Source organism: Balaenoptera musculus, chromosome 1, assembly GCF_009873245.2.
Source record: "Balaenoptera musculus isolate JJ_BM4_2016_0621 chromosome 1, mBalMus1.pri.v3, whole genome shotgun sequence".
Lineage (NCBI taxonomy): Eukaryota > Metazoa > Chordata > Mammalia > Artiodactyla > Balaenopteridae > Balaenoptera > Balaenoptera musculus.
This window is the reverse complement of record NC_045785.1, coordinates 83,727,303-83,754,411: the sequence shown is the minus strand read 5'-3', so window position 1 is coordinate 83,754,411 and position 27,109 is coordinate 83,727,303. Positions and strand designations below refer to the sequence as shown.

The 27,109-nt window shown below is 38.2% G+C and overlaps 2 protein-coding genes across 4 annotated transcripts in view; one reads left to right on the top strand and one right to left on the bottom strand.

Annotated features, from left to right (window-relative positions):
* Positions 1–4,288, bottom strand: part of LOC118891859 (TLC domain-containing protein 4-like) — a 93,634-nt gene extending 89,346 nt beyond the window's left edge. Inside the window, exon 1 of the mRNA XM_036845711.1 lies at positions 4,270–4,288. The gene's annotated coding sequence lies outside the window, so the exon portion shown is untranslated. The remainder of the gene's footprint in view (positions 1–4,269) is intronic.
* Positions 4,289–4,418: 130 nt separating this feature from the next.
* ALG14 (ALG14 UDP-N-acetylglucosaminyltransferase subunit) overlaps positions 4,419–27,109 on the top strand; it is a 109,375-nt gene continuing 86,684 nt past the window's right edge. The window contains exons 1-2 of one of the 3 annotated variants that reach the window (XM_036845764.1): positions 4,419–4,681; positions 8,151–8,302. In XM_036845764.1, the coding sequence (XP_036701659.1) occupies positions 4,546–4,681; positions 8,151–8,302 (288 nt within the window). In that variant the 5' untranslated portion in view covers positions 4,419–4,545. The remainder of the gene's footprint in view (positions 4,682–8,150; positions 8,303–27,109) is intronic. The other 2 variants (XM_036845754.1, XM_036845744.1) reach the window with 2 other exon arrangements.

Sequence of the window (27,109 nt, the reverse complement as noted above, 5' to 3'; positions counted from 1 at the left end):
CATACTCTTCTGCACCCCCAGTCTCCACACCCTTATCTATTCACCGCCAATTCTACAAACCTCCCAGGACCTGCATCCCTATCCCTGCCCTCCATTCTGTTACTGTGGAATAAGGGTCCCTCCTGTCAAAGCCCAACTGCTCCCCTTGTGCTCAAGATTCCAACCCTTTTCATTTTTAAGATAAATGTGCTCCTGTCCTCACTCCTTTTCTCACCTAAATCAATTTTCCTTTATTGGATCATTTTTAACATCAAATAAATATGTCAGTTAACTCCCATCTTAAAAAAAACATGCCCTTGATTACAAATTCTCTCATATTTCCCATCCAATTTTTCCATTCCCCTCCAAAGAAAAACTTGAAATGACTGTCTACAGACACTGCTTCTCTTCATCTCCCATTCTCTCCTCTGCCCATTTCTATCTGCCTTCCACAACCACCCTTCCATGGAAATGCTGCTCCTGTTTAGATCCCCAGTGACTGATTTGTTCCCAAGTCACCTAATGCCACCTATCAGCACCATATGACATAGCTAACTGCACTCCCATTCTTGAATCATTTTCCTCCTGTGGTTTTTGTGGACACCATTATCTCCTGATTCTCCTCCTATCTTCCTGGCTTCTTCTTCTCCACCTTCTTTGCTGGCCCAGTCTTCTTGACTAGACCTCTAAATATTAATGATCCCAGACTCTTCTCTATCCTAAGCTATCGAATACATTAGCCATTGGCTAATGCCAATGTATTTAAATTTAAAATAATTTAAATGAAATAAAATTAAAATTCAGTCCCTCCATAGCACTAGCCACATTTCAAGTGCTCAGCAGGCCATGTGTCTAGTGGACAACGTGGACACAAAACATTTCCATCATTGCAGAAACTTCTGTCGGACAGGACTGACCTAAATTCCCTCCCCAGGTGATCTCACCCAGTCCCATGGCTTTAAATACCATCTACATGCTGAATTCTAAATTTATACCTCTAGCTCTAACCCACACTTCAGATTTATACATAAACTGCCTATTTGACACAACTACTTGGATGTTTAACAGGCTATTCAAACTAACAACCAAAACAGAACACTTCATTTTCATCATCTCCTCCCCTTTCTCCACTCACAAAAACTTGTTTCTCTTCCTGTCTGTCTAGTCTGAGCAAATGACACTATCCAGCCAGTTTTGAAGCCAAAAATCTAAGAGCCACTTTGATTCCCAATATCTAATCCATCAACGAGTCTTACTGACTCTATCCATAAAATATATCTCAAATCTACCCTCTTCTACCTCCCACTGTCATCTTCCTCGTCTAAGGTTTTTGTCTGGACTACTACTGTCATACAAGATCCCCTGCACCTAAATCTAGCACGTAGCAGGCGCTCATTAAATATGCTGACTAAATTAACAAGTACAATTCCATTCAATAGTGCAAAATAATCTTAATTTTAAAAATATTCATGAATAGTATTTGTCACAGAAACTTTAGAAAATAGGTTTAAGAAGATAATAAAAATCACTTCCCAGGCAGACTTTACTTATGGTTGATTATGGCTCAATACTATTATTCAGTTTATCAATTATTAATACATTTTCATGCTTTTCACACAGTATAATTTACCTCTGTGCAACTGTTAACTGCATTGTCAATGCAACTTACCTTCCCAAGAGAAATTTTAGTTGCTTCGTCCTGTTCAGTCCTGCCTTTTCTGATTAATCCAGTACATATTATTCACCTCTTAATTATATTCCGTGCCTGTCACAGCCCAGGACTCAGCTCACCCAGCAATTTGTGGGTGAATAAAACACTCCTGATTTATTGTGTTCAGGAGTTCCCAACTTTGTTCCTGTCTCCACCTGCCACCCAGCTCCTCCCTGCAGTCCTCAACTTCCTTGTCAGGAACACTGAACGGTTTGACCCTAGACTTAATTCAAAATAATCAACCAATAACTCCAAACAACGTCTGCTATTCCACCCTCTTTGATTCTCTGCATTTACTGGCAGCCACTAAAATGCTTGATCACTCCCCATTCATTCCATCTACAACTAAGTGTGATCAAACTGATATTTCGTACAGACACTGGTAATGACAGTAGTGAGGGGATGGGTACTAGGGAATGCAGGGGTGTCTTTTGGGGCCTAGAGACTAACATTATTAATAAGCCAAACATCCGCATTGCCTGTGTCAGTTTACAACACCAGCTCAGACGCATTACCTTCGCAGCAATCCAAACACTGTTATTTGCCTACCCAGCAATGATCTTTCCTCCACCCTCCTCCAACATCCTCCTCTCCAAGAGAAGGTCCGTTTTGTTCAGTACCCACCCTCCACCAAACTGCCAGATACCACAGGTGAGTTGTAGGCCATCCTCCATCCTACCTCAGCCAGATTTGTGGTCTCATTCCTTTTATGAAGGGGCAAGTGATATTAATTTGGCCAAAAGGAGTGAAAGTCTGCTGTGGGAGGTTCTGGAAAAGGTTTCCTCACTCTTAAAAAAAAGACCCAAGGACAAGATAACCTCTTGAAATCTGGAGACTGCCCTGCCTGGATGTAAATTTCTGAGACAACTAATGTCTTCTTTTAAAAGCATGATGGCTGAGAGTCTTAGGCTGAAGCCATTGCTGGGAATGGCAGAGTGGGTAGATGAAATAAAACTACATCTTTTGTAATATTCTTAAGTTGTTTTTCATACTGCGCCAGAGGCCCTACCTCTGGACTTCCAACTACGTATTTGTAAGCCCAGGGGATTCTGATTCCATCAAAATTTGAGAAGCATTGACTTCTAAGCCCACAATTATAAAATTTCTCCACCACTTACTAACACCATGCAGGATCTTAGTTCCACGACCAGGGATGGAACCTGTGCCCCCTGCAGTGGAAGCGCAGAGTCCTAACCATTGGACTGCCAGGGAATTCCCCACTAGCTAACCTTAGGCAAATTATTTAACTTTTATAGAATCCTTTTCTTTATCTGTAAAGAGGGGAATAATATTCACCTTATGACCTTATTGTGAGGATATAGGGTTAAGAGGATTTGATAGAATACAGGAAGTATGTGAGGTCCATTAGCCAGAAAATGATGCTACAAAGTACCTAAATGTCTCCCAAACTTGCCTGCTGATAGAAATAGACACATTGGTTAGAGGAGCTGACCTCAGTCCTCTCCCCTGGAGATTCTGATTCAGGAGCTCCCTATTGTACTCTGAGAGGCTGCATTTTTTTTTTTTAAATAAATTTACTTATTTTATTTTATTTTTGGCTGCGTTGGGTCTTCGTTGCTGCATGCGGGCTTTCTTTAGTTGTGGCTAGCAGGGGCTACTCTTCATTGCAGTGCGCAGGCTTCTCATTGCAGTGGCTTCTCTTGTTGCGGAGCACGGGCTCTAGGCGCCCGGGCTTCAGTAGTTGTGGCACGTGGGCTCAGTAGTTGTGGCTCGCGGGCTTAGTTGCTCCATGGCATGTGGGATCTTACCGGACCAGGGCTCAAACCCATGTCCCCTGCATTGGCAGGCGGATTCTTAACCACTGCGCCACCAGGGAAGCCCAAGGCTGCATTTTTAAAAACACATTCTAAGATCTAAGCAAGTTTGAAAATCAAGGAAGTTTGAATTTGGCAAAGGAATACACGGCGTAAACTCCTATGCAGCAGTAGTTAGGGTTTCCAGTTTCTAAATCTACATCTGCCACTATTTCACTTGAGCAAGCTGTTTCACCTTTCTGGACTTGTTTACTCATCTGTATACTTGTCCTATCTAACCTACAGGTCCATTGGGGACTGAAGGCAAATTACACTTGGGGTGAAGGGGCTTCTCTAATCTCAGCCTTTTTATATTGCTGCAATGTGGATTAAGTAAACATAAAAATAAGCAAAATTGGGATTGGGGGAGGTGTTGCCTTTGTGGTAAAATTAACTGAATAGGACGATTCTTTCTCTATCTCACTACCTTGAACCACTGAACTTCCACTGCTCTCAGGAACATGCCGTAACTTGAGGTGATCACCCTCAGCTAGCTACTCTGGTCACACTGAGATCTGTGAAAAAGACTAGAAAAATTAAAAATATGAGTGCTGGCAAAGAGGAGATTTGGATGAGAACCCGAAATTCAATTTTTTGTACCAAGGTACCTTTCACTGGCAAGCACTTTCAGTAGCTGTGCATGTGCAACAGAAACATTTCCCTTGGCACGTATGCCACTGGCCTCAGGTGGAATTCACAAAGTTAGTTAATTTGGAACACCTGCTAACTTGGGCGGTCCTTTTTAGGGCGTCCAGCTGGCCTCACCTCCTCACGAACCGAAACCAAACTGCTCCACCGCTTTAATCCGCGAATTTCAGTTTACGCATGGGCGGTACGTGCGCAGAATCCCGCCGGGCACCCAGCGGAGTGGTCTGAGGCCAGGCTTCCGCCTCTGGCCCTGAACTCCTCCCACCGCCAACAAGCCCCGCCCACCAAGAGGCCCACACCACGAGTTTGGGTCTCCGCAGCGCCCGTAGTTTTGAACTTTCACCGCTCCTGCGGCCGGCGCCGGGGGATAGCACGCATGCGTCTTGTCTTCGAATGGGTGGTACCCTTATCCTCGCGGCGGCGGCAGGAACCGTGGCCGTGCTGCTGGCAGTGCGGCTATGGGTAGTGCTGCGTCCCCGCGCCGCTGTGCCCCGGCGGTCTCTCAGCCTCTTGGTGGTGGCTGGGTCCGGTGAGTCTCCGGGCGGTGACTGGCGGGCTCGGGTCGGGTACTACAAACCCCAGAGTCCACCGCGGCGCTGTTCGCAGGGCCCCTAGCACTTTGTGCAGCGTTGCATGCTGAGATTTGTAGTTTCTCTGCGGGACTGGAGCGGGTCAGCCCAGGCTGGGCAAAATGCTGGTCTGTTGTTGATGTGGCCCAGGCCGCATTTTTAATGACAAATGAGTTACTTACACTTGTCTGTAATTAAGCGTCTCTGTAGCGTATATTTTTCTAACAAATTGTTAGTGAACAGAGAGGACACAGAAGCCCGTGATGGTAACATGCAATTTGCCTGAATAAAAACTGCTGTTTTGCATTATTAATCTAGGCATTTGGGATTTAATTTAGGAATCACGAATACTACATGATAAGCGAGACAAAGCGAATTGTCACATTTATAAATATACATATACAAAATCCACGAGGATAGAAACAGTTACCTACTAACGGGAGAACAATACACACTTCAGGATATTGTGCCGGGGGATGAACAACAACCTGTGCAATCAGGTAATACAATCCAAACGGAGTCGGCCAGCTCTGTAGGCGTACCGCTTTAAATGGACAGCTCTGACAGAGCGATACATATACATGCTGTGTACATTCAGAAATGCCAGGAGATTGCATCCAGATAGCATAATATTATAAGTATTAGCAAATGGTCAAAACTTATGTCCACGTGTAATTCATTACTTTATTCACCTAATGTATTTTGAGCCATAGGGGAGGTCAGGCACTAAGCTAAGCCCTGGAAATAACAAAACTGACGAATACGACTTGCCGTGGAGTGCTGACTATGTCCCAAGCAGTGTGAAAGCTGTGAGGACACAGCAGTGAATGAAATGGAGAATATAGAAAAACTAACAGAAAACGAAAAGCAGAATGGGTACTTGCCACAATAAGTGCTATAACCTGGGAAGTAAAAACTGCTATGGAAGTTCACGCTGGGCGCCACTTTTTCTGAACTTGAGACAGGAAGCTTCCTGGAAGTCGTGATGTCTAAACTGAGACTTGAAAGATGACTAAGAAGTAGCCAGACAAGGGGGAGCTGGGGCTTTGAGGGCTGCGAGGGTGTGAAAAGAAGGCCATAGCACTTGGGATGACCAGAGGTGCAAGGGCACTATTGTACTGAGTTGGATGTGGGGAGGCAAGCCCCATGCAGATCGCGTAAGGGTATTTTAAACCCTGCTCTACAGAGCTGTTGGCACTACTCCACTGCTTCCTACCATGCAGAGGTTAGGACCACGTGCCTCTAAATGAACATAACACCAGAGTTGAATCACATCTCTGCCACTTACTAATTTGGTGATCTTGTGCAAATTAGTTATCCTCACTGAGCCTTCTGTTTCTGCTTTGAAAAATGTGGGTTAGGAAGAGGCAAGGAGAAAGAAAGTTGCATTTTCGTCAGAATTGTCAGGTAAAGCCTCCTGGGGAGATGACAGATACCCAACAGCAAGGAGGCCAGAGTGGCTGGAGTAGACTGAGTAAGGGGGGAAGAAGCAGATGAGGTCCAAGAGGTAACAATAAGGGTCGGCTTACAAAAAGCCTTTTATTCCATATGAGAAGGGGAGCCCTTGGAGGGTTTTGAGCAGAGGTAAATAATTTGATCAACTCTTTTTAAGAAGATCAGTCTAGAGGCTGTGTTGAGAATAGACTCAAGTGGACACTTGAATGGACAAGTGCAGAGGAGGGAACAGACCAGGAAGCTTTGGTCATAATCCACGTGAGAGTGATGTGGTTTGGAGCAGGGTGCTAGCAAAAGAGGTGGTGAGAAGTGATTGGATTCTGGATATACTTTAAGAAAGAACTGAGAAGATTTCATTCCCAAAGGACAAGTCTTAATAAAAAAGTAAAATGCAAGATGAAGCTCATCATTTTAATGACTTTATTCAGTAACAAAGTTAATTTTTCAAAGAATGTATTCAGTGAGAGTTTCCTTTTAAGGAAAAAAAAAAAAGACTGTTAAAGCAGTTAAAATGAAGTTTTAATTGCAGTGGAAGATGTATATATTCGGATTTATCCTTAATTGTTCCAGCTCTGAAAACAAGTACCTACTTTGCAAACCACCACACTTTTTCAAAGTTAAAAACAAAAATGATAAAATGAGTATAAGATGTGTAAATTACTTGCCCTGCATAAGAAGATGGCTGACAAGTTATAAAGTTAAAGCATGATTCTAATTCCTGTTATACTTACTCTATGCTGACTTTATTTCTATATCTAATTCCTTCTGGGATCTAGAGAGTAATCTTTCCCTTTCTACTATAAGAAAATACATGCGTTTGGAGAAAACACATAATTTGTCTGATTATCCTATATGTTCACTGTATCGCTATTGAAAGCTTTCTTGCAATAGTAAGGGAGGTGAGTTGGGGGAGCTTTGTAGTGTGACCAGAGACAAGGAAGAGGTAACAAATGAGATGAACACAGAGAACGTTAAAGACATCAACCTGGCTGAGGCCAGGGGATTGTGCAGTTAGATAGGTATGATAGGGCCCATTCTTAAGGAGTTTGATTGCTTTGCTTAATTGGTATATAGTTAATGTAATAGGTAAATGTTCTTTTGGGTTTTTTCCCCTGAAGGAAACCTCAGTGAACACAGTTGGTTTTTAAATTCATGGTTTTAAAATTAAAGTATGAAAATTTTGGAGATTGTACGATTTCAGAAATTGAACACACAATTGTTGGGTGAAGCTGGTAAATATTTGAGACCTCTGTTAGGTCTAAGACCTCTGTTAGGAGCTGTTGAACAAAAGTCTTCCTTAGGAAGATCTGAGACCTGGGGGTCAGTGCTCATGCCTCCCTGATGTTACTTCACAACACAGAAACCTTCAGCAACTGTCTTCCCATTTTCCAGCCTACTTTCCTGACCTTACTTCACTCTCCTCTTTCTTCCCAGTGTTCCCACCACGCCTTGATCACCCATCCCAGATCTTACCTTCTCCTGTCCTAATAATCCCACCCCCACCCAGTGGCCTCCCTACTCATATCTGTCCATCAGCTGCACCTTTCAAGTCATTTCAGCCTTTACCAGGGATCTCCCCTATGCTTAGGACATTGTTTTTTCATAACCTTTTGCTTGTTCCCTCCCCCAAACCCCATTTTAATGTTTCTTGCTGTCTTGCATCACTCTCTGTATATCTGTGTGTCTTGTCCCTTCCCCACCAGACTTCTTGATAACAGGATCTGTGTCTTATACTTCTTTGTACCTTCCTCAGCTAGTACAGTAGCACAACCTACTGCTGGTGCTGATTTTATTTTTATACGTTTATTATCCTCTTCCCCCATATAAAGGTAGTATTTATACAAGGGCATAGATTATCATTTCCAAATATTCCTGCTGTGTTTTGAGAAATACACAAAACATAGTATAATGTAGTCAGATGGATATGTCCATTACCGGTTTCTTAATCTCAGGCCTTCCAATATTTTTTTCCAGGTGGTCATACCACGGAGATCCTGAGGCTGCTCGAGAACTTGTCCGATGCTTACTCTCCTAGACATTATATCATTGCTGACACTGATGAAATGAGTGCCCATAAAATAAATTCTTTTGAAGTAAATCGAGCTGATAGAAACCCCAGTGCTGTGGTAAGTGATAATTTCTATGTCTAAGAAAGTTACAAGTTATATATTGAATTTAATTTTCTCTAGAAACAATCTCATGACCCTTCAGTGCCCTGCTCACACAATGCAGTCAACTGTTTATTGCTGATGAAATATAGTTCTTTTACTACCCAAATATAAAAACTTCTTTAAAATAACTCTTCAAATAAAAATGGTTGCTTGATTTCTTATATTCTCTTCTATTATTTAAATAGAGAAAATTGTTTCTCAGTAATTCCAACTGTGAAAATTGTTTCATTTATACTTACATAAAGCATCCAGTTCACGTGCTTATTGGTTCTTCTTTAAAGTTCTTTATCAATGTATTACGTGTATTGATGATTTATCTATTACTACTTCTTATTCTTCCAATTATATCTGTATCTGCCTTTAAAATTAGTTCTCTGCTCCTGGTTGCTCACTCGTTTTAGCATTATAGCAGAATTTGGGGTAAATTGAAAAAAGTGGAACTACTTAATCAGGAAGGAAACTAGAGCTGTTCCTTGTTAGATCGTCTCCATCCATCCCTCTCTCTGGTACCTGCCCGGCCACAGGGCTCCAACAGGTGGTTCAGGAGTGGATAGGCGACCCAGCTCAGGCCACCCAAAGTGTTCCTCCAGGCGTTTTGGACTTGGGGACCCAGAAAATGAAAGTAGTCTTTCTTCAGGGGTTCAGCTCTGTAAAAGAGAAAACTTGGAAGCTGCCAGCAGTCATGTTTTCACCTGCTGGCTAAAGACAGACTGCAGCTAGAGAAAAGAATGAAGTTCATCCACAGGAAGAACAAGATTGGAAACCAGATGGTGACTCCTGCCTTCACTGACTCCAGAGCTGCTTCCATATGGGCCCTGTCTTGGTGGTTCTTAAGTTTCTTGGAAATCAGGATCCACTAATATAACTCATCCTCCACTGACCTTTTTAGTTAGTTAAAGCCTGCTTTAGTTACGTCTTGTTCACTTGTAAACATGATCCCTCAATAACGCACTACTAAATTGTGTTCTTGGAAAATCCACATCAAACAATCTTGGAATGCGCCGATGACTATTCAGCCGTAGCGAAATAAATGGTATGTTTTTTCTTTGTGGGAGATGAGCCAAAATGCTTCATTTCTGTTTCAGGACTCAATACTGTATTAGTTTCCTAGGGCTACTGTAACAAAGTACTACACACAGGGTAGCTTGAAACAAGAGAAATTTATTCTTTAATGGTTCCAGAGGCTAGAAGTCCAAAATTAAGGTGTCAGCAGGGCCGTGTTCTCTCTGGAGGCTCTGGGGTGAATCCTTCCTCACCTCTCCCTAGCTTCTGATGGTGGCCAGCAGTCCTTGGCATTTTCTGGCTTGTGTCAGCATCACTCTCGTCTCTCCCTCCATTGTCACAGGGCCATTCCTGTGTCTGTCTTCACAGGCCCTTCTTATAAGGACACCAGTCATTGGATTTAGGGCCCACCCTATTCCAGTACGACCTCATCTTAACTTGATTACATCTACAAGACCCTATTTCCAAATAAGGTCACTTTCATAGGTTCCAGGTAGACATGACTTTTTGGAGGACACTATTCATCCCTATACAAATACATACACTGGACTATTTCAGGAAAAGCCTCCTGTTTGACATAAAGCAAAACAAACTTTTTCCTTTTAGTAAGTGTGAAAGGAGAAAATAGTAGAGACTATTGAGTATGCCAGTAATTGATCCTTTCAGTAACGGGTGAAACAGATAATAGTAGCTTCATTTTACAAATGAGATAAATGAGGCTCAGAGGCAAAAAAAACTCAGCCAAGGCCCTGCCAAATATGTGGGACTTACCTGAATATGTCTTCTCCAAAGCCTGTGCTTTTGCTGTACAGCCCACTCTGCCTCTTTTGTGTATTCTTTTACAATTCAAAACACTCAATGTGAACAGAATGCATTGAGAATTCTTATCCGAGGCATCAGAGACTTAAAATGTCATTTAATCTCTTATCTTAGAGTATATACTGGAATTGGAGAGTTTATAGAAAATGATGGTAATTTTCTCACAAGAATAATGTAAAAAATCTTATAATTTAGCAGTGGCATACACTACTAGAAAAAAATATAAAGATCAAAGGATTACAAATTTCTTATTGTTTTTCAGCATACAGAGTGGGTATCTTTGTTTTTACCTAATTATTAGTGTGCGTGTTCTTTTCTTCTTTCTGAAATTGCACCCAATTTGGAGGCTCCAGTTTTAATTTAGCATACATATTGAATATTTCCCTCCAGGTCCATCACTGTATGTACCGTTTATTTGCTGAATTTTGTCAGGATTTAGTGAAACATTTAGAAGATTGTTATGTACTGTGGATCATGATGCTTTAGAACCCAGTAAGTTGGGCTTGATGCACTTTACTAAGAAAGCCAAAGATTTCAATTTTATAAGTGCCATTATTTTTTTCTCGTTATCAAAGTAACACCACAGTATAGGACTAAGCATCTCTGTTCGACCTGCTTCCTCTGTCGGTTACTTTCCTGCTGGGGCAGTGCAACCCCTGTTAGAGAAAAAACACTATCTCATTCCTGAAATGGTCTGCTCATGCGTGAATCTAAAGCTGGGGAGAGTTTCTGCAGAGATGCAGAAGAGAGCCATTGAGGGCAGTAGAAGGAACATGACTGTTGTCCTTTGTGTTGACCACCCCTATGAGCCACACTAGGCGGACAGGAGGCAGGGCAGAGAGACATCTTCTGACCAAGCCTTATAAAGGGAGGAATACACTTTTCGTCTCTCTCTACACTTCAGCTTCAGCTAAGGGGACTTGTACCCGCAGCGTCCCTGACAGCTATCTTTTGTACCTTCCGTGGAGCTCACCACACTGGGGAGAGGAAGGGTCTGACTGAAGAAATCAATAGCGATCAATACATTTGCTGCAGAACCCATGTCAGCCAAGAATACTGAACACTCTAGACCTGCAGTGTCTAGTAGAGGAGCCACCAGTGCTGGCCCAGCACCACTTATTGAATAGTCCTTTGCCCACCAATCCACGGTGCTTCCACCGTTAGATCAAGTTTCCATGTATGTATAGGTCTGTATCTGAGCTTTCTACTTTAACTGGTACATTTGTCTTCCTTGAGCTAATGTCAAGCTCTTCTTTTCTTCAGAAGTATCTTTTTTTTTTTTCCACATAGGTTTTTTAATTAGCTTTGAAAAGCTCACAAAGAACTCTGTTGGAATTTTGGTTTGAATTGAATTGACTCTGTCCATCAGTTTCAGGAGAACTTACATCTCTTTGATGATATCTTCCTATCTGGAAACATCACCTTTCTCTCCATTACAGTATTTAGATCTCCTTTAATGCTCTTCAGTAACATTTCTAATTTTCTTCATAAGAGTCTGGCATATCTTTTGTTGTGTTTATTTCTAGATACCTTGTATTCTTTTATTATTGTTGTAAGTGGTATAACTTTTAATGATATTTCCTGTGTTGCAATATATAGAAATACAATTGATTTTTATAAAGTGATCTTATAAGAACCACCTGGCTACACTCTAATCCTAATTTGTACACTTTTGTGTTATTAATGAAGATAATCTTATCATCTACAAGTAGTAATAATTGTGATTCTTTCTTTGTAATCCTTACATCTTTTAGTTCTTTTTTCTCATTTTGTTATTAGAACTTCCGGAACAGTAATGAATAGGAGCCGTGTAGTGGTCGTCTTTGCATTCTTTCTGCTTTAAAAAATGTGTTGAGTTTTATTTTAAATAATATTTAGTTGTTGATTTTTATCAAATGTCTCTTCTGCATCTGAGATGATCTTATAGTTTTTCCAACTTGTTTTGTTTATATGGACAATTACATGGTTATGAACTAGTCTTGAATTCCTGGAATAAACCCAGTTTGTTCATGGTGCATTGTATTTTAATGCATTGCTGGATTTGATTTGCAAACATATCATTTAGGATTTTTTTGTTTATCTTCATGACGGAGATTGCCCTGTATTTTTCCTTTCTCATGCTGTTCTTTAGTTTTCGTATCAAGGTTACACTAGTCTCATAATGTGAGTTGTAGGGTATACACAACTTTTTGCTCTTTGGGGGAATTTGTATAAGTATGGAATTAATTTTTTAAAGTTTTTTTTCTTACAATATTATTAACTGCAGTCACCAAGCTGTATTGCATCCCTATGACTTCTTTATTTTATAACTGCAAGCTTGCACCTTTTGACCCCTTCACCCATTTCCCTCACCCCCAACGCCCCACCTCTGGTAACCACCAAATCTGTTCTCTGTATCTGTGAGCTTGGGTTTTTTGTTTTCTGGTTTTTTAGATTCCACATATAAGTAAGATCATATTGTATTTGTCTTTCTCCGTCTGACTTATTTCACTTAGCATAATGCCCTCCGTCTGACTTATTGCACTTAGCATAATGCCCTCAAGGTCCATCAAGGTAGTCACAAAGGGCAAGATTTCCTTCTTTTTTAAGGCTGAATAATATTCTATTGTGTGTGTGTGTGTGTATATGTATGTATCAATCACATTATATTCAGTATTTATCCATTCATCCATTGGTAGACACTTAGGTTGTTTTCATGTTTTGTCTATTGTAAATAATGCTTCAATGAACTTGGGGTAGTGTATATCTTTTTGAGTTAGTGTTTTCATTTTCTTTGGATAAGCATCCAGAAGTGGAATTGCTGGATTATATAGTAGTTCTATTTTTAATTTTTTGAGGAACCTCCATACTGTTTTCCATAGTGACCACACCAACAGTGTACAAGGGTTCCCTTTTCTCCACATCCTTGCCAACACTTATTATCTCTTGTTCATTTTGTGCATGTGTGTGTGTGTGTGTGTGTGTGTGTGTGTACCACATCTTCTTTATCCATTCATCTGTTGATGGACACTTAGGTTGCCTCCATATCTTGGCAATTGTAAATAATGCTGCTACGAACATTGGGGTGCATGTATCTTTTTGACTTAGTGTTTTTGTTTTTTTTCAGATATATACCCAGGAGTGGAATTGCTGGGTCATATAGTAGTTCTATTTTTCGTTTTTTGGGAAACCTCCATACTGTTTTCCACAGTAGCTGCACCAATGTACTTTCCCACCAACAGTGTAGGAGGGTTCTTTTTTCTCCACATCCTCACCAACAAATGTTATTTGTGTTCTTTTTGATGACAGCCATTCTGACAGGTGTGAGGGGATATCTCATTGTGGTTTTGATTTGCATTTCCCTCACAATTAACGATGTTGAGCATCTTTTGATGTGCCTGTTGGCCATCTGATGTCTTCTTTGGAAAAATGTCTATTCAGGCCTTCTGCCCATTTTTTAATCAGGTTGTTGGACTTTTTTTTTTGATGTTGAGTTATATGAGCTGTTTATATATTTTAGATATTAACCCCTTGTTAATCATATCATTTGCAAATATTTTCTCCCATTCAGTAGGTTGTCTTTTCATTTTGTTGATGGTTTCTTTCGATGTGCAAAAGCTTTTAAGTTTAATTAGGTTCCATTAGTTTATTTTTGCTTTTGTTTCCATTGCTTTAGGAGACAGATCCAAAAAAATAGTGCTACAATTTATGTTGGAGTCTTCTGCCTATGTTTTCTTCCAGGAGTTTTATGGTTTCCGGTCTTACATTTAGGTCTTTAATCTGTTTTGAGTTTATTTTTTCTACATGGTGTTAGAGAATGGTCTAATTTCATTCTTTTACATTTAGCTGTCCAGTTTTCCCAGTGCCACTTATTTAAGATACTGTCTTTTCTCCATTGTGTGTTCTTGCCTCCTTTGTCCTAGATTAATTGACCATAAGTGCATGGGTTTATTTCTGGGATCTCTGTTCTGTTCCATGGATCTGTGTGTCTGTTTTTGTGCCAGTACCATACTCTTTTGATTACTGTAGCTTTGTGGTGTAGTCTGAAGTCAGGAAGCATGATTCCTCCAGCTGTGTTCTTTTTTCTCAAGATTGTTTTGGCTATTTGGAGTCTTTTGTGTTTCCATACAAATTTTAAAATTATTTGTTCTAGTTCTGTGAAAAATGCCTTTGGTATTTTGATAGATATTACATTGAACCTGTAGATTGCCTTGGGTAGCATGGTCATTTTAAGATTATTAGTTCTTCCGGTCTATGAACATGGTATATCTTTCCATCTGTTTGTGTCGTCTTCAATTTCTTTCATCAGTGTCTTATAATTTTCCAAGTACAGCTCTTTTACCTCCTTAGGTAAATTTATTCCTAGATATTTTATTCTTTTTGATGCAATTGTAAATGAGATTGTTTCCTTAATTTCTCTTTCTGATAGTTCATTGTTAGTGTATAGAAATGCAGCAGATTTTTGTATATTAATTGTATCCTGCAATTTTACCAGGTTAATTGATGAGCTCTAGTAGATTTTTGGTGGTGTCTTTAGGATTTTTTTATGTATCATGTCATCTACAAACAGTGACAGTTTTTTGTCTTCCTTTCCAATTTGGATTCCTTTTATTTCTTTTTCTTCTCTGGCTGTGGATAGGATTTCCAATACTATGTTGAATAAAAGTGGTGAGAGTGGGCATTCTTGTTTTGTTCCTAATCTTAAAAGAAATGCTTTCAGCTTTTCACCATTGAGTATGATCTTAGCTGTGGACTTGTCATATATGGCCTTTATTATGTTGAAGTATGTTCTCTCTGTGCCCACTTTCTGGAGAGTTTTTATCGTAAATGGATGTTGAAGTTTATGAAAAGGTTTTATCTGCATCTGTTGAGTTCACTTTGTTAATGTGGTGTATCACATTTATTTATTTGCAGATATTGAAAAATCCTTTCATCCCTGGGATAAATTCCAGTTGATTGTGGGGTATGATCCTTTTAATGTACTGTTGAAGTCGGTTTGCTAGTATTTTGTTGAGGATTTTTGCATCTATGTTCATCGGTGATATTGACCTGTAATTTTCTTTTTTGTAATATCTCTGTCTGGTTTTGGTGTCAAGGTGATGCTGACTTCACAGAATGAGTTTGGATGTGTTCCTTTCTCTGCAGTTTTTTGGAATAGTTTGAGAAGGATAGGTGTTGACTCTTCTCTAAATGTTCAGTGGAATTCACCCGTGAAGCCTTCTGGTCCTGGACTTTGTTTGTTGGGAGGTATTTTTATTATTGATTCAATTTCATTACTGGTAATTGGTCTGTTCATATTTGTATTTCTTCCTGATTCAGTCTTGAAAGATTATGTATTTTTAGGAATTTGTCCATTTCTTCTAGGTTGTCCATTTTACTGGTATATAGTTGTTCGTAGTAGTCTCTTATGATCCTTTGTATTTCTGTGGAGTCAGCTGTAGCTTCTTTTTTATTTCTGATTTTATTGATTTGGGCCCACTTTCTTTTTTTCTTAATGAGTCTGGCTAAAGGTTTATCAATTTTGTTTATCTTTTCAAAGAACGCCCTCTTAGTTTCATTGATCTTTTCTATTGTCTTTTAGTCTCTATTTCATTTACTTCTGCTCTGATCTTTATGATTTCCTTTTTCTACTAGCTTTGGGTTTTGTTTTTCTTTTTCTAGCTCCCTTAGGTATAAGGTTAGATTTTTTATTTGAGATTTTTTTTGTTTGCTGAGGTAAGCTTGTATTGCTGGAAATGTCCCTCTTAGAACTGTTTTTGCTGCATCCCATAGATTTTGGATCATTGTGTTTTCATTTTCATTTGTCTCCAGGTATTTTTTTATTTCCTCTTTGATTTCTTCAGTGATCCATTGGTTGTTTCATAGCATAATGTTTAACCTCCATGTGTCTGTGTGTTTTGCAGTTTTTTTCTTGTAGTTGATTTTTAGTCTCATAGCATTGTGGTCAGAAAAGATGCTTGATATGGTTCCAGTTTTCTTAAATTTACCAAGGCTTGTTTTGTAGCGAACCATGTAATACATCCTGGAAAATGTTTCATGTACACTTGAAAAGAATGTGTATTCTGCTGCTCTTGGATGGAATGTTCTATATATAACTATTAAGTCCATTAGGTCTGTTGTGTCATTTGAGGCTAGTGTTTCCTTATTGATATTCTGTCTGGATGATCTGTTCATTGATGTGAGTGAGGGGTTAAAGTCCCTTACTGTTATTGTTACTGTTGATTTCTCCCTTTGTGTCTGTTAATATTCGCTTTATGTATTTAGGTGCGCCTATGTTGGGTGCATATGTACTTACAATTATTATATCTTCTTCTTGGGTCGCTCCCTTGATCATTATGTCATGCCCTTCTTTGTCTCTTGTAACAGTCTTTATTTTAAAATCTATTTTGTCTGCTATAAGTATTGCTACCCCAGCTTTCTTTTGATTTTCATTTTCATGGAATACCTTTTGCCATCCCCTCAGTTTCAGTCTGTGTGTGTCTTTAGATCTGAAGTGAGTCTCTTGTAGGCAGCGTATATATGGGTCTTGTTTTTGTATTCATTTAGCCACTCTGTGTCTTTGATTGGAGCATTTAGTCCATTTACACTTAAAGTAATTATTGATATGTATGTTCTTATTGCCATTTTGTTCATTGTTTTGGGGTTCTTTTTGTAGGTCTTTCTTGTTCCTTTCTTCTTTTGTCCTCTTGTGATTTGATGATTATCTTTAGTATTAGTTTTGGATTCTTTTTTCTTTTGTATGTGATATATATGATTATGATTGTGATACAGTTGTTTTAAGTTGCTGATCTCTTAATTTCAAATGCATTTTAACAACTCTGCATTTGTACTCTCTTCCCCTCATGATTACTGTTTTTGATATCATATTTTACAAATAATTGTTTTGTGTATCCCTTAGCTGTTTATTGTGGATATAGATGGTTTTACTACTTTTGTGTTTTAACCTTCCTGCTAGCTTTGTGCATAGATAATTTCCTACCTTTACTGTATGTTTGCTTTTACTGATGTGCTTTTTCCATTCATATTTTCATGTTTCTAGTTGTGACCTTTTCTTTTTTGCCTAGAGAAGTTCCTTTAACATTTCTTGTATAGCTGGTTTGGTGGTGCATTTTAACAATGTTAATTTTTCTAATCCATGAGCACAGAATATCTTTCCATTTACTAGTGTCTTCTATAATTTCTTTCATCAGTGTCTTATAGTTTTCAGTGTGCAAGTCTTTCACCTCCTTGGCTAAATTTATTCCTAGGTATTTTATTCTTTTTGATGCAGTTGTAAATGGTATTGTTTTCTTAATTTCTCTTTCTGATAATTTGTTAAAAGTGTGTAAAAATGCAACAGGTTTTGCCTGTTGAATACAACACGTTTTTGCCTGTTGATTTTGTATCTTCCAACTTTACTGAATGTGTCTGTTAGTTCTAACAGTTTTTTGGTGTAGTGTTTAGGGTTTTCTATGTATAATATCATGTCATTTACAAATAGTGACAATTTACTTCTTCCTTTACAATATTAAGTTTTGTATAACTTGTCTATAACACCACCTGGCCCTGATGTGTTCTTTTTGTTACGGTTATAGGACTTTGCAGGATTTCTGTTTCTTTTTAAATCAGTATAACTTAAGATATTTTTCTAGGAACATATTTAATTTTGGTAACCTTGCAAACGTATTGGCATTAATATTTTCATAATATTCTCTTGCTATTTTTTGTAATCTGTGCTGTAGTGTTTGTGTGGTATGTCTTTTTCCATCTCTTTTGACTTTTGTTTGTCATTATGTTTTAAGTATGTCTTTTATAAATGACATAAAGTACAATTTTAAAATTCAAAACTGAGAATCATTGTCTTTTAACAAGCATGTTTGGTACCTGTACATTAATTTTGATTACTAATATATTAGATTTATTTCTACTATTTTATTTGATTCTTTCTATTTACCATACTTTTCTTCAATTTTTTTTTCCTTTTCTGTCTTCTTTTTGGATTAATTGAGCTTTCATTGTCCTCCCTTTTCCCCTTCTCCTAGAATGGAAATTATTCTCTTATCTTAGCCATTTTCCTTAAACTGTTAACATGGATATCCACCTTAAAGTCAAAAACTTAATATCTCCAGCCTCCTTCTGAAAAATAAAAGCTTTTAGAATGTTTTAACTGTGAGGACCTCCTCCCATCGTATTATTTTATTGTTTAGTGTTTTGGTTCTACCTTGTTTTTATTCCACTTAAATTACTTATTACTATTATTGCTTTATGCAGTTAGTAATTATTTAGATTTATGTAGTATTTTCTTTCCTTACCCTTACTACTTCTTTCTTTTGGATCCGATGTCTTTTTTCCAGAAATATATATTTTATTAGTTCTTTCATGGAAGGTCTGTAAGTGATTTATTCTTTCCATGTTTTTTGTTTGCCTGAAAATATGTTTTTGTTTTGCCCTCCTTTGACTGCATTCTGCGTTTAGAATTCTAGTTTGAATTTTTTCCTTCGTAATTGTGAATTTAACATTTATTCATTTTTTAAAAACAAGTATTTATTGAATTCCCACTGGTGCTAGTGATACAGTAGTGAATAGAATACAAATATCTCTGCCCTTGTGGTGACTATATTCCAATGGGGGGATAATAAGCAAGATAATTAAATAAAATGTATAATATGTTAATGATAAATGTTGAGGAGAGGAATAGAGTAGGGAAAGGGAATGGAGAGTACTGGGGAGTTGAAGGGAAGTTGCAGTTTTGGGTAGAATGGCTGGGAAAGGTGACATTTGAACAAAGGCTTGAAGAAGGTGAGCTGTGAAGCAAACTGAGGGAAGAGAATTCTTGAAGAGGAAGCAATAACTGCAACGAAGGGCCCTGAGGTGGGGCTGTGCCTGACATATTTATAGAATAGCAAGGAGATCAGTGTGGCCAAAGCAAAGTAAGCGAGAGAAAGCTGAGTAGGTTATGAGGCCATGGAGGTCAAAGTGAGGATAATGGGGTCAGATTTTTTTAAGACCTTTTGGTCCATTTTTAGTCTTAGATTTTTCCCCCATGAGTGATGTGGGGAACCATTGGGAGGGTTTAGGTAGGGGAGTGATAATGATCTGACTTATATTTTAATAGGATCATTTTGGCTGCTGAATAAACTCAAAGGGAGAAGGGCAGAGCAAGGAAAGGAGTTTGGAAGCTATTGCAGTAATTCAGGTGAGAGACCAACATGGCTTGGACCAGGATGGCAACAGTGGATGTGTTGGGAAGTAGTGAGATTCTGGACATATTTTGAAGGAAGAGCTAATAGGATTTCCTGGCAGATAAGGTGTGAGGTGTGGGGGGAAAAATGAGGAGTGAAGAACGACATCCAGGTTTTTGGCCTAAGCTACCAGGAAAATGGAGTCGCCATTCATTTACATGAGGAAGATTATATGAGGGAGCAGGAGGGCTAATGTGGGATGTCTGTAACCATATAAACAAGGATGTTGACTGTGCAGTTGGATATATGAGTCTGAAGTTGAGGAGGGAGGCTGGTCTGGAATATGAATTTTGGAGTCATCTGTGTTGAAATGGTAGTACTTAAAACAAGAAACTGTGAGATCACCCAGGGATTGAATGTAGTTAGGAAATAAAAGACGACTGCGAACTGAGCCCAAAGCACTCTAGCTTTCAGGTATAGGGGAGCTGCTACTGTCATGGAAATATCAACTGCCAATGTATTGTTCCTCTGTATGCCTCTCCTCCAGAACTGGGGGCGGGGGTGGTGGGGAGGACTCAAACTCCAGCTCTAGGTTTCTGGCATCATTGTCTTCCTCTCAAACCTCAGTGTTACAGGCTGTCTGCTGCCTTTTCATTTTCTTCTTGTTTCTGGCAAGTAGGGATTTCCCTTCTTTCCAGTTCAGTAAAATAGTATTTCAATATATATCTTACAGAATTTTAATCCATTTATAGAAGGAGGGTTTGGGTGTTGGTTTAAGTCAGAGTTTTATCATATCCTCTGTTTAGATGCCTATTCTGCACTATTTGTGTAAATAGCACCCCCTACCCACCCAATTTTCCTCACTTTTTTATTTATTTATTTTTTAATTAAAAAAATTTTTTATTCATTTTTGGCTGTGTTGGGTCTTCGTTGCTGCACGCAGACTTTCTCTAGTTGTGGTGAGCGGGCACTACTCTTCGTTTCGGTGCGTGAGCTTCTCATTGCAGTGGCTTCTCTTGTTGCGGAGCACGGGCCCTAGAGTGCGTGGGCTTCAGTAGTTGCAGCACGTGGGCTCAGTAGTTGTGGCTCGCAGGCTCTAGAGCGAAGGCTCAGTAGTTGTGGCACACAGGCTTAGTTGCTCCGTGGCATGTGGGATCTTCCTGGACCAGGTATTGAACCCGTGTCTCCTGCATTAGCAGGCAGATTCTTAACCACTGCACCACCAGGGAAGTCCCACCTCACTTTTTAAAATCTGGTGTAACTGTACCAACTGCAGTTTCCTAGCTGTAGATAATATTCCTGTGGTTAAAGGCCTTGACCATCTCTTTATAGTTAGATTTTTTCAGACCTCTTAAGTAAACCCAGAAACTCTGTACTACTTTAAAGCATTATCAGTAATTGTACTCTGTGCCTGGGCAAGGTATCTCATCCATATCTCTCAGAGCACTTTAGGAATAAAAGTACATCAGTTCCCACTTGGTTCTGTTAGGAAGCCAAAACCCACATTTTCAGCACAAGCCTGCTCTTCCAAAAACATAAAGAAGACCTTCCCAGAAGTCAGAAGATACAAATGACCCATTGTTAATCACTTGGAGTTGCCCAAGTAGCATAGGAATTTTCTTTTGTTTGGTTAATAACTTATTCTGATATGGAATTAGTTAATTTCTAAGTGTTTTTGCTAGTTTGTAGAAAAATATTTAAATGTTCATATTTGTCTATTTGTGCTAGATGTAAATATACAGCAGATTTTAAAGCTAAATATTAAATTAATGTAATCTTATTAATTGAATGGTAGAGATGACCTACTTTTGTAGCAGAAACTTCATTCACATTCCTCCTAATTCCTATGATTCGGTGTATTCTTTTAATTATCTTTAAAATCTTTAGGTACATAATTCATCTTATTTGTAGTTACACAAGAGTGAAGAGAAATAGTTATTCCTGGTGCACTTTCTAACTCTCTATAGTCTATGTATCTCTAAGTAGTTTAACTAGCTTTTTAAGAGAAACAGGCATCTCTAGGGAGAAACATCTCGATCCCACTCAAATAAAGCAAGTGAGATTAGAAAGGTGAGGGGCAGAAAGCTAAGCGAAACAAAAAACAAGCGAATGTTTAGCTGTGAAATTACCTATATGAAAAAAATATCTTGAAATGCCATCTAAAGAAAATGTAATTTCCCCTGGGATTAGCTCTAAAGTAAAGAGTAGCTAAAGTAATATCTTTCAGAAAAATTGGGTAGTAACCTTTCCAAATAGAACCAGTTACCAGAGCTATATTAAATGACAGTAAGTGAAAAATCTCACCAGAGCTTTCTTCCTGGAAAGCAGTAGTCCGCTTGTTGGCCTGTGTTTCAGCAGGGATGTCCGCCCCTTCGACACACGGGGGGAAATGAGGCTCAGGGCATTGCACTGTAGATTCTGGTTCATCCTTTATTTGCTTCTCAGTCTGCACCTCATTTGTTAACCACCTCGCTTGACAACCCTTACTCCTGGTGACTTCTGTTAGAGCATGAGTTGGCACCTTCAGATCATATCACTAAGGAAAAGAGTTCAGTGACATTCGAGTAAAACATTTTTAAAATGCACATAAAAATTAGAGTGGAATTTTTTTCATATATAAAACAATAGAAGTTGCTGAAAACTGATTTGAAGGGTTAAAAGTTAGAGCCAACATTCTTTACTTTTGGGTCACTTAACTAGAATTCTCATTCCTCTATAATTAAGCTTATAATGTTTCACCAAGAAAGATTATTTATTTGTTTATTTAGTCAAAAAATATTAAATGAGTACCAATTCTGTACAGACACTACGTTTATGTGGATATTTCAGCAAATCTTTATTGAATATGCCCGAGAATATCTGCCTCAGGACTGTAAGTGGTTATTTTTGTTTCATTACTCTTTTCTTTCCAAAATTTGTTTATTTGTTTCTTAACTGAAAAACTGTAGACAGCAAAGAAGCATATATAAAGTAAAAAATGGGAGTATCCTATAACCACTCCAACCCACTCTGTGGAGGGAAACACTGTACCAGCTTGAGTCATACCCTGCTGGTATCACTTTTTTCTCCTGCTGTATATACATGGACTTATAACAAAATATTATGAAATTACTTGTACGTATATACACATAACTACATAAACAGCATTGAGGGAACAGAGTATGGCTAATTTATAAATCACACCCTATATATTGCTTTCAGCTTTTTTGCATTTAACTTTATACCTTCATAGTTTTCCATGTTGGTCCTTGTAGGTCTACCTTGTACTTTTTAATGGTTGGCTAGTAGACTGTAGTATTGATGTACCTTTTCCCTATTGCTGTTTTCAGTTTTTCACTGAATACTGCAGTAAACATTTTTGTACTTATGTTATATACAGTCTGCAAGTATTCTTATAACTTTCCAAGTTTTCTACAAATGTGGGTGTGACTTTGATTAGAAGAAAAATTAAAAACGAAAAGACTAAATTAAGTACTTTGCTGACATGAAAGGGCATGTCACCCCATTGGCACTATAGCATTCTTGGTAGTATGTTGATTGAATTCCTGTTTTGAGGTAAATGCAATAAACATGAAAAAGTATCATGTGGAGTAGAGCCTAGTGTAATAGATATCCCAAACTTTTGTTGTTATGGTCATTAAATAAAACCTTCCATGTGCTCTATCCATATTTTTCAGTAATTTGCTCGGGCCAGCAATGCTGAATGCATGTTATATGCAAAGCCTACATGTGCTGCAGTTGCTTTGGACTCTAGTCTTCTTGTTGGCATCACATTCATATTCATGGCTGCCCACATTTATCATCCTAAAACACTGCATTGTGCAAATAACCTGTTATTCTAACATTTTAAATGATTTCCTTAATATGAAAAAGTGTGTTTGGAGCCAAAAGCCAATCTCCATTAGAGGCATTCTTTCTCCCTAGAATCAGAACCAAAACAAGAATACCTGGCATTAGTCATCGATTTCTTGATTCGACCATCCACCTAAGATGAAATAAGAGGTATAAATATTGAAAAAGAAGAAATAAAGTCATATATTCTATAAAGTATATCTTGAAACAAAAAATTCAACTTAAAGACTATCAAATAAGAGAAGTTCAGGAAGGTGTCATGTGAACTCAATATGCAAAGATTAGTAATGTTCTTATATGCCAGTAACTATAAGAAAAGATCATGAGAAAAGATCCCTTAAATATTAAACACTGGGAGAGAGGGCAGACAGCAGAAGCAGGAAGAACTACAGTCCTGCAGCCTGTTGAACAAACACCACATTCACAGAAAGATAGACAAGATGAAAAGGCAGAGGGCTATGTACCAGATGAAGGAACAAGATAAAACCCCAGAAAAACAACTAAATGAAATGGAGATAGGCAATCTTCCAGAAAAAGAATTCAGAATAATGATAGTGAAGATGATCCAGGACCTCAGAAGAAGAATGGAGGCAAAGATAGAGAAGATGCAAGAAATGTTTAACAAAGATCTAGAAGAATTAAAGAACAAACAAACAGGGATGAACAATACAATAACTGAAATGAAAACTACACTAGAAGGATTCAATAGCAGAATAACTGAGGCAGAAGAACGGATAAGTGACCTGGACGACAGAGTGGTGGAATTCACTGCTGTGGAACAGAATAAAGAAAAAAGAATGAAAAGAAATGAAGACAGCCTAAGAGACCTCTGGGACAATATTAAATGCAACAACATTCACATTATAGGGATCCCAGAAGGAGAAGAGAGAGAGAAAGGACCCGAGAAAATATTTGAAGAGATTATAGTCAAAAACTTCCCTAACATGGGAAAGGAAATAGCCACCCAGGTCCAGGAAATGCAGAGAGTCCCATACAGGATAAACCCAAGGAGAAACACGCTGAGACACATAGTAATCAAACTGGCAAAAATTAAAGACAAAGAAAATTATTGAAAGCAGCAAGAGAAGAACGACAAATAACATACAAGGGAACTCCCATAAGGTTAACAGCTGATTTCTCAGCAGAAACTCTACAAACCAGAAGGGAGTGGCATGATATACTTAAAGTGATGAAAGGGAAGAAGCTACAACCAAGATTCCTCTACCCGGCAAGGATCTCATTCAGATTTGATGGAGAAATCAAAAGCTTTACAGACAAGCAAAAGCTAAGAAAATTCAGCACCACCAAACCAGCTCTACAACATAGCCTGAAGGAACTTCTCTAAGTGGGAAACACAAGAGAAGAAAAGGACCTACAAAAACAAACCCAAAACAATTAAGGAAATGATAATAGGAACATACATATTGATAATTACCTTAAACGTGAATGGATTAAATGCTCCAACCAAAAGACACAGGCTCACTGAATGAATACAAAAACAAGACCAGTATGTATGCTGTCTGCAAGAGACCCACTTCAGACCTAGGGACACATACAGACTGAAAGTGAGGGGATGGAAAAAGATATTCCATGCAAATGGAAATCAAAAGAAAGCTGGAGTAGCTATACTCATATCAGATAAAATAGACTTTAAAATAAAGAATGTTACAAGAGACAAGGAAGGACACTACATAATGATCAAGGGATCAATCCAAGAAGAAGACATAACAATTAAAAATATATATGCACCCAACATAGGAGCACCTCAATACATAAGGCAACTGCTAACAGCTATAAAAGAGGAAATCGACAGTAACACAATAATAGTGGGGGACTTTAACACCTCACTTACACCAATGGACAGATCATCCAAAATGAAAATTAATATGGAAACAGAAGCTTTAAATGACACAATAGACCAGATAGATTTAATTGATATTTAAATGACAGTCCATCCAAAATCAGCAGATTACACTTTCTTCTCAAGTGCGCACAGAACATTCTCCAGGATAGATCACATCTTGGGTCACAAATCGAGCCTCAGTAAATTTTAAGAAAATTGAAATCATATCAAGCATCTTTTCTGACCACAACGCTATGAGATTAGAAATGAATTACAGGGAAAAAAACGTAAAAACACAAACACATGGAGACCAAACAATACGTTACTAAATAACCAAGCGATCACTGAAGAAATCAAAGAGGAAATCAAAAAATACCTAGAGACAAATGACAATGAAAATACGATGATCCAAGACCTATGGGATGCAGCAAAAGCAGTTCTAAGAGGGAAGTTTATAGCTATACAGGCCTACCTCAAGAAACAAGAAAAATCTCAAATAAACAATCTCACCTTACACCTAAAGGAACTAGAGAAAGAAAACAAACAAAACCCAAAGTTAGCAGAAGGAAAGAAATCATAAAGATCAGAGCAGAAATAAATGAAATAGAAACAAAGAAAACAATAGCAAAGATCAATAAAACTAAAATCTGGTTCTTTGAGAAGATAAACAAATTTGATAAACCATTAGCCAGACTCATCAAGAAAAAGCAGGAGAGGACTCAAATCAATAAAATTAGAAATGAAAAAGGAGAAGTTACAACAGACACCGCAGAAATGCAAAGCATCCTAAGAGACTACTACAAGCAACTCTATGCCAACAAAATGGACAACCTGGAAGAAATGGACAAATTCTTAGAAAGTTATAACCTTCCAAGACTGAACCAGGAAGAAATAGAAAATATGAATAGACCAATCACAAGTAATGAAATTGAAACTGTGATGAAAAATCTTCCAACAAACAAAAGTCCAGGACCAGATGTCTTCACAGGTGAATTCTATCAAACATTTAGAGAAGAGCTAACACCCATCCTTCTTAAACTCTTCCAAAAAATTGCAGAGGAAGGAAAACTCCCAAACTCATTCTATGAGGCCACCATCACCCTGATACCAAAACCATACAAAGATACTACAAAAAAAGAAAATTACAGACCAATATCACTGATGAATATAGATGCAAAAATCCTCAACAAAATACTAGCAAACAGAACCCAACAACAAATTAAAAGAATCATACACTATCATCAAGTGGGATGCATGCCAGAGATGCAAAGATTCTTCAATATTTGCAAATCAATCAATGTGATACACCATATTAACAAATTGAAGAATAAAAACCATATGATCATCTCAATAGATGCAGAAGAAGCTTTCGACAAAATTCAACATCCATTTTTGATAAAAACTGTCCAGAAAGTGGGCATAGAGGAAACCTACTTCAACATAATAAAGGCCATGTATGACAAACCCACAGCAAACATCATTCTCAATGGTGAAAAACTGAAAGCATCTCCTCTAAGATCAGGAACAAGACAAGGATGTCCACTCTCACCACTATTATTCAACATAGTTTTGGAAGTCCTAGCCACGGCAATCAGAGAAGAAAAAGAAATAAAAGGAATCCAAATTGGAAAAGAAGAAGTAAAACTGTCACTGTTTGCAGATGACATGATACTATATCTAGAGAATCCTAAAGATGCCATCAGAAAACTACTAGAGCTAATCAGTGAATTTGGTAAAGTTGCAGGATACAAAATTAATGCAGAGAAATCTCTTGCATTCCTATACACTAATGTTGAAAAATCTGAAAGAGAAATGAAGGTAACACTCCCATTTACCACTGCAACAAAAAGAATAAACTACCTAGGAATAAACCTACCTAGGGAGACAAAAGACCTGTGTGCAGAAAACTAAGACACTGCTGATAGAAATTAAAGATGATACCAACAGATGTAGAGTTATACCACGTTCTTGGATTGGAAGAATCAGTATTGTGAAAATGACTATACTACCGAAAGCAATCTACAGATTCAGTGCAATCCCTAACAAATTACCAATGGCATTTTTTACAGAACTCGAACAAAAAATCTTAAAATTTGTATGGAGACA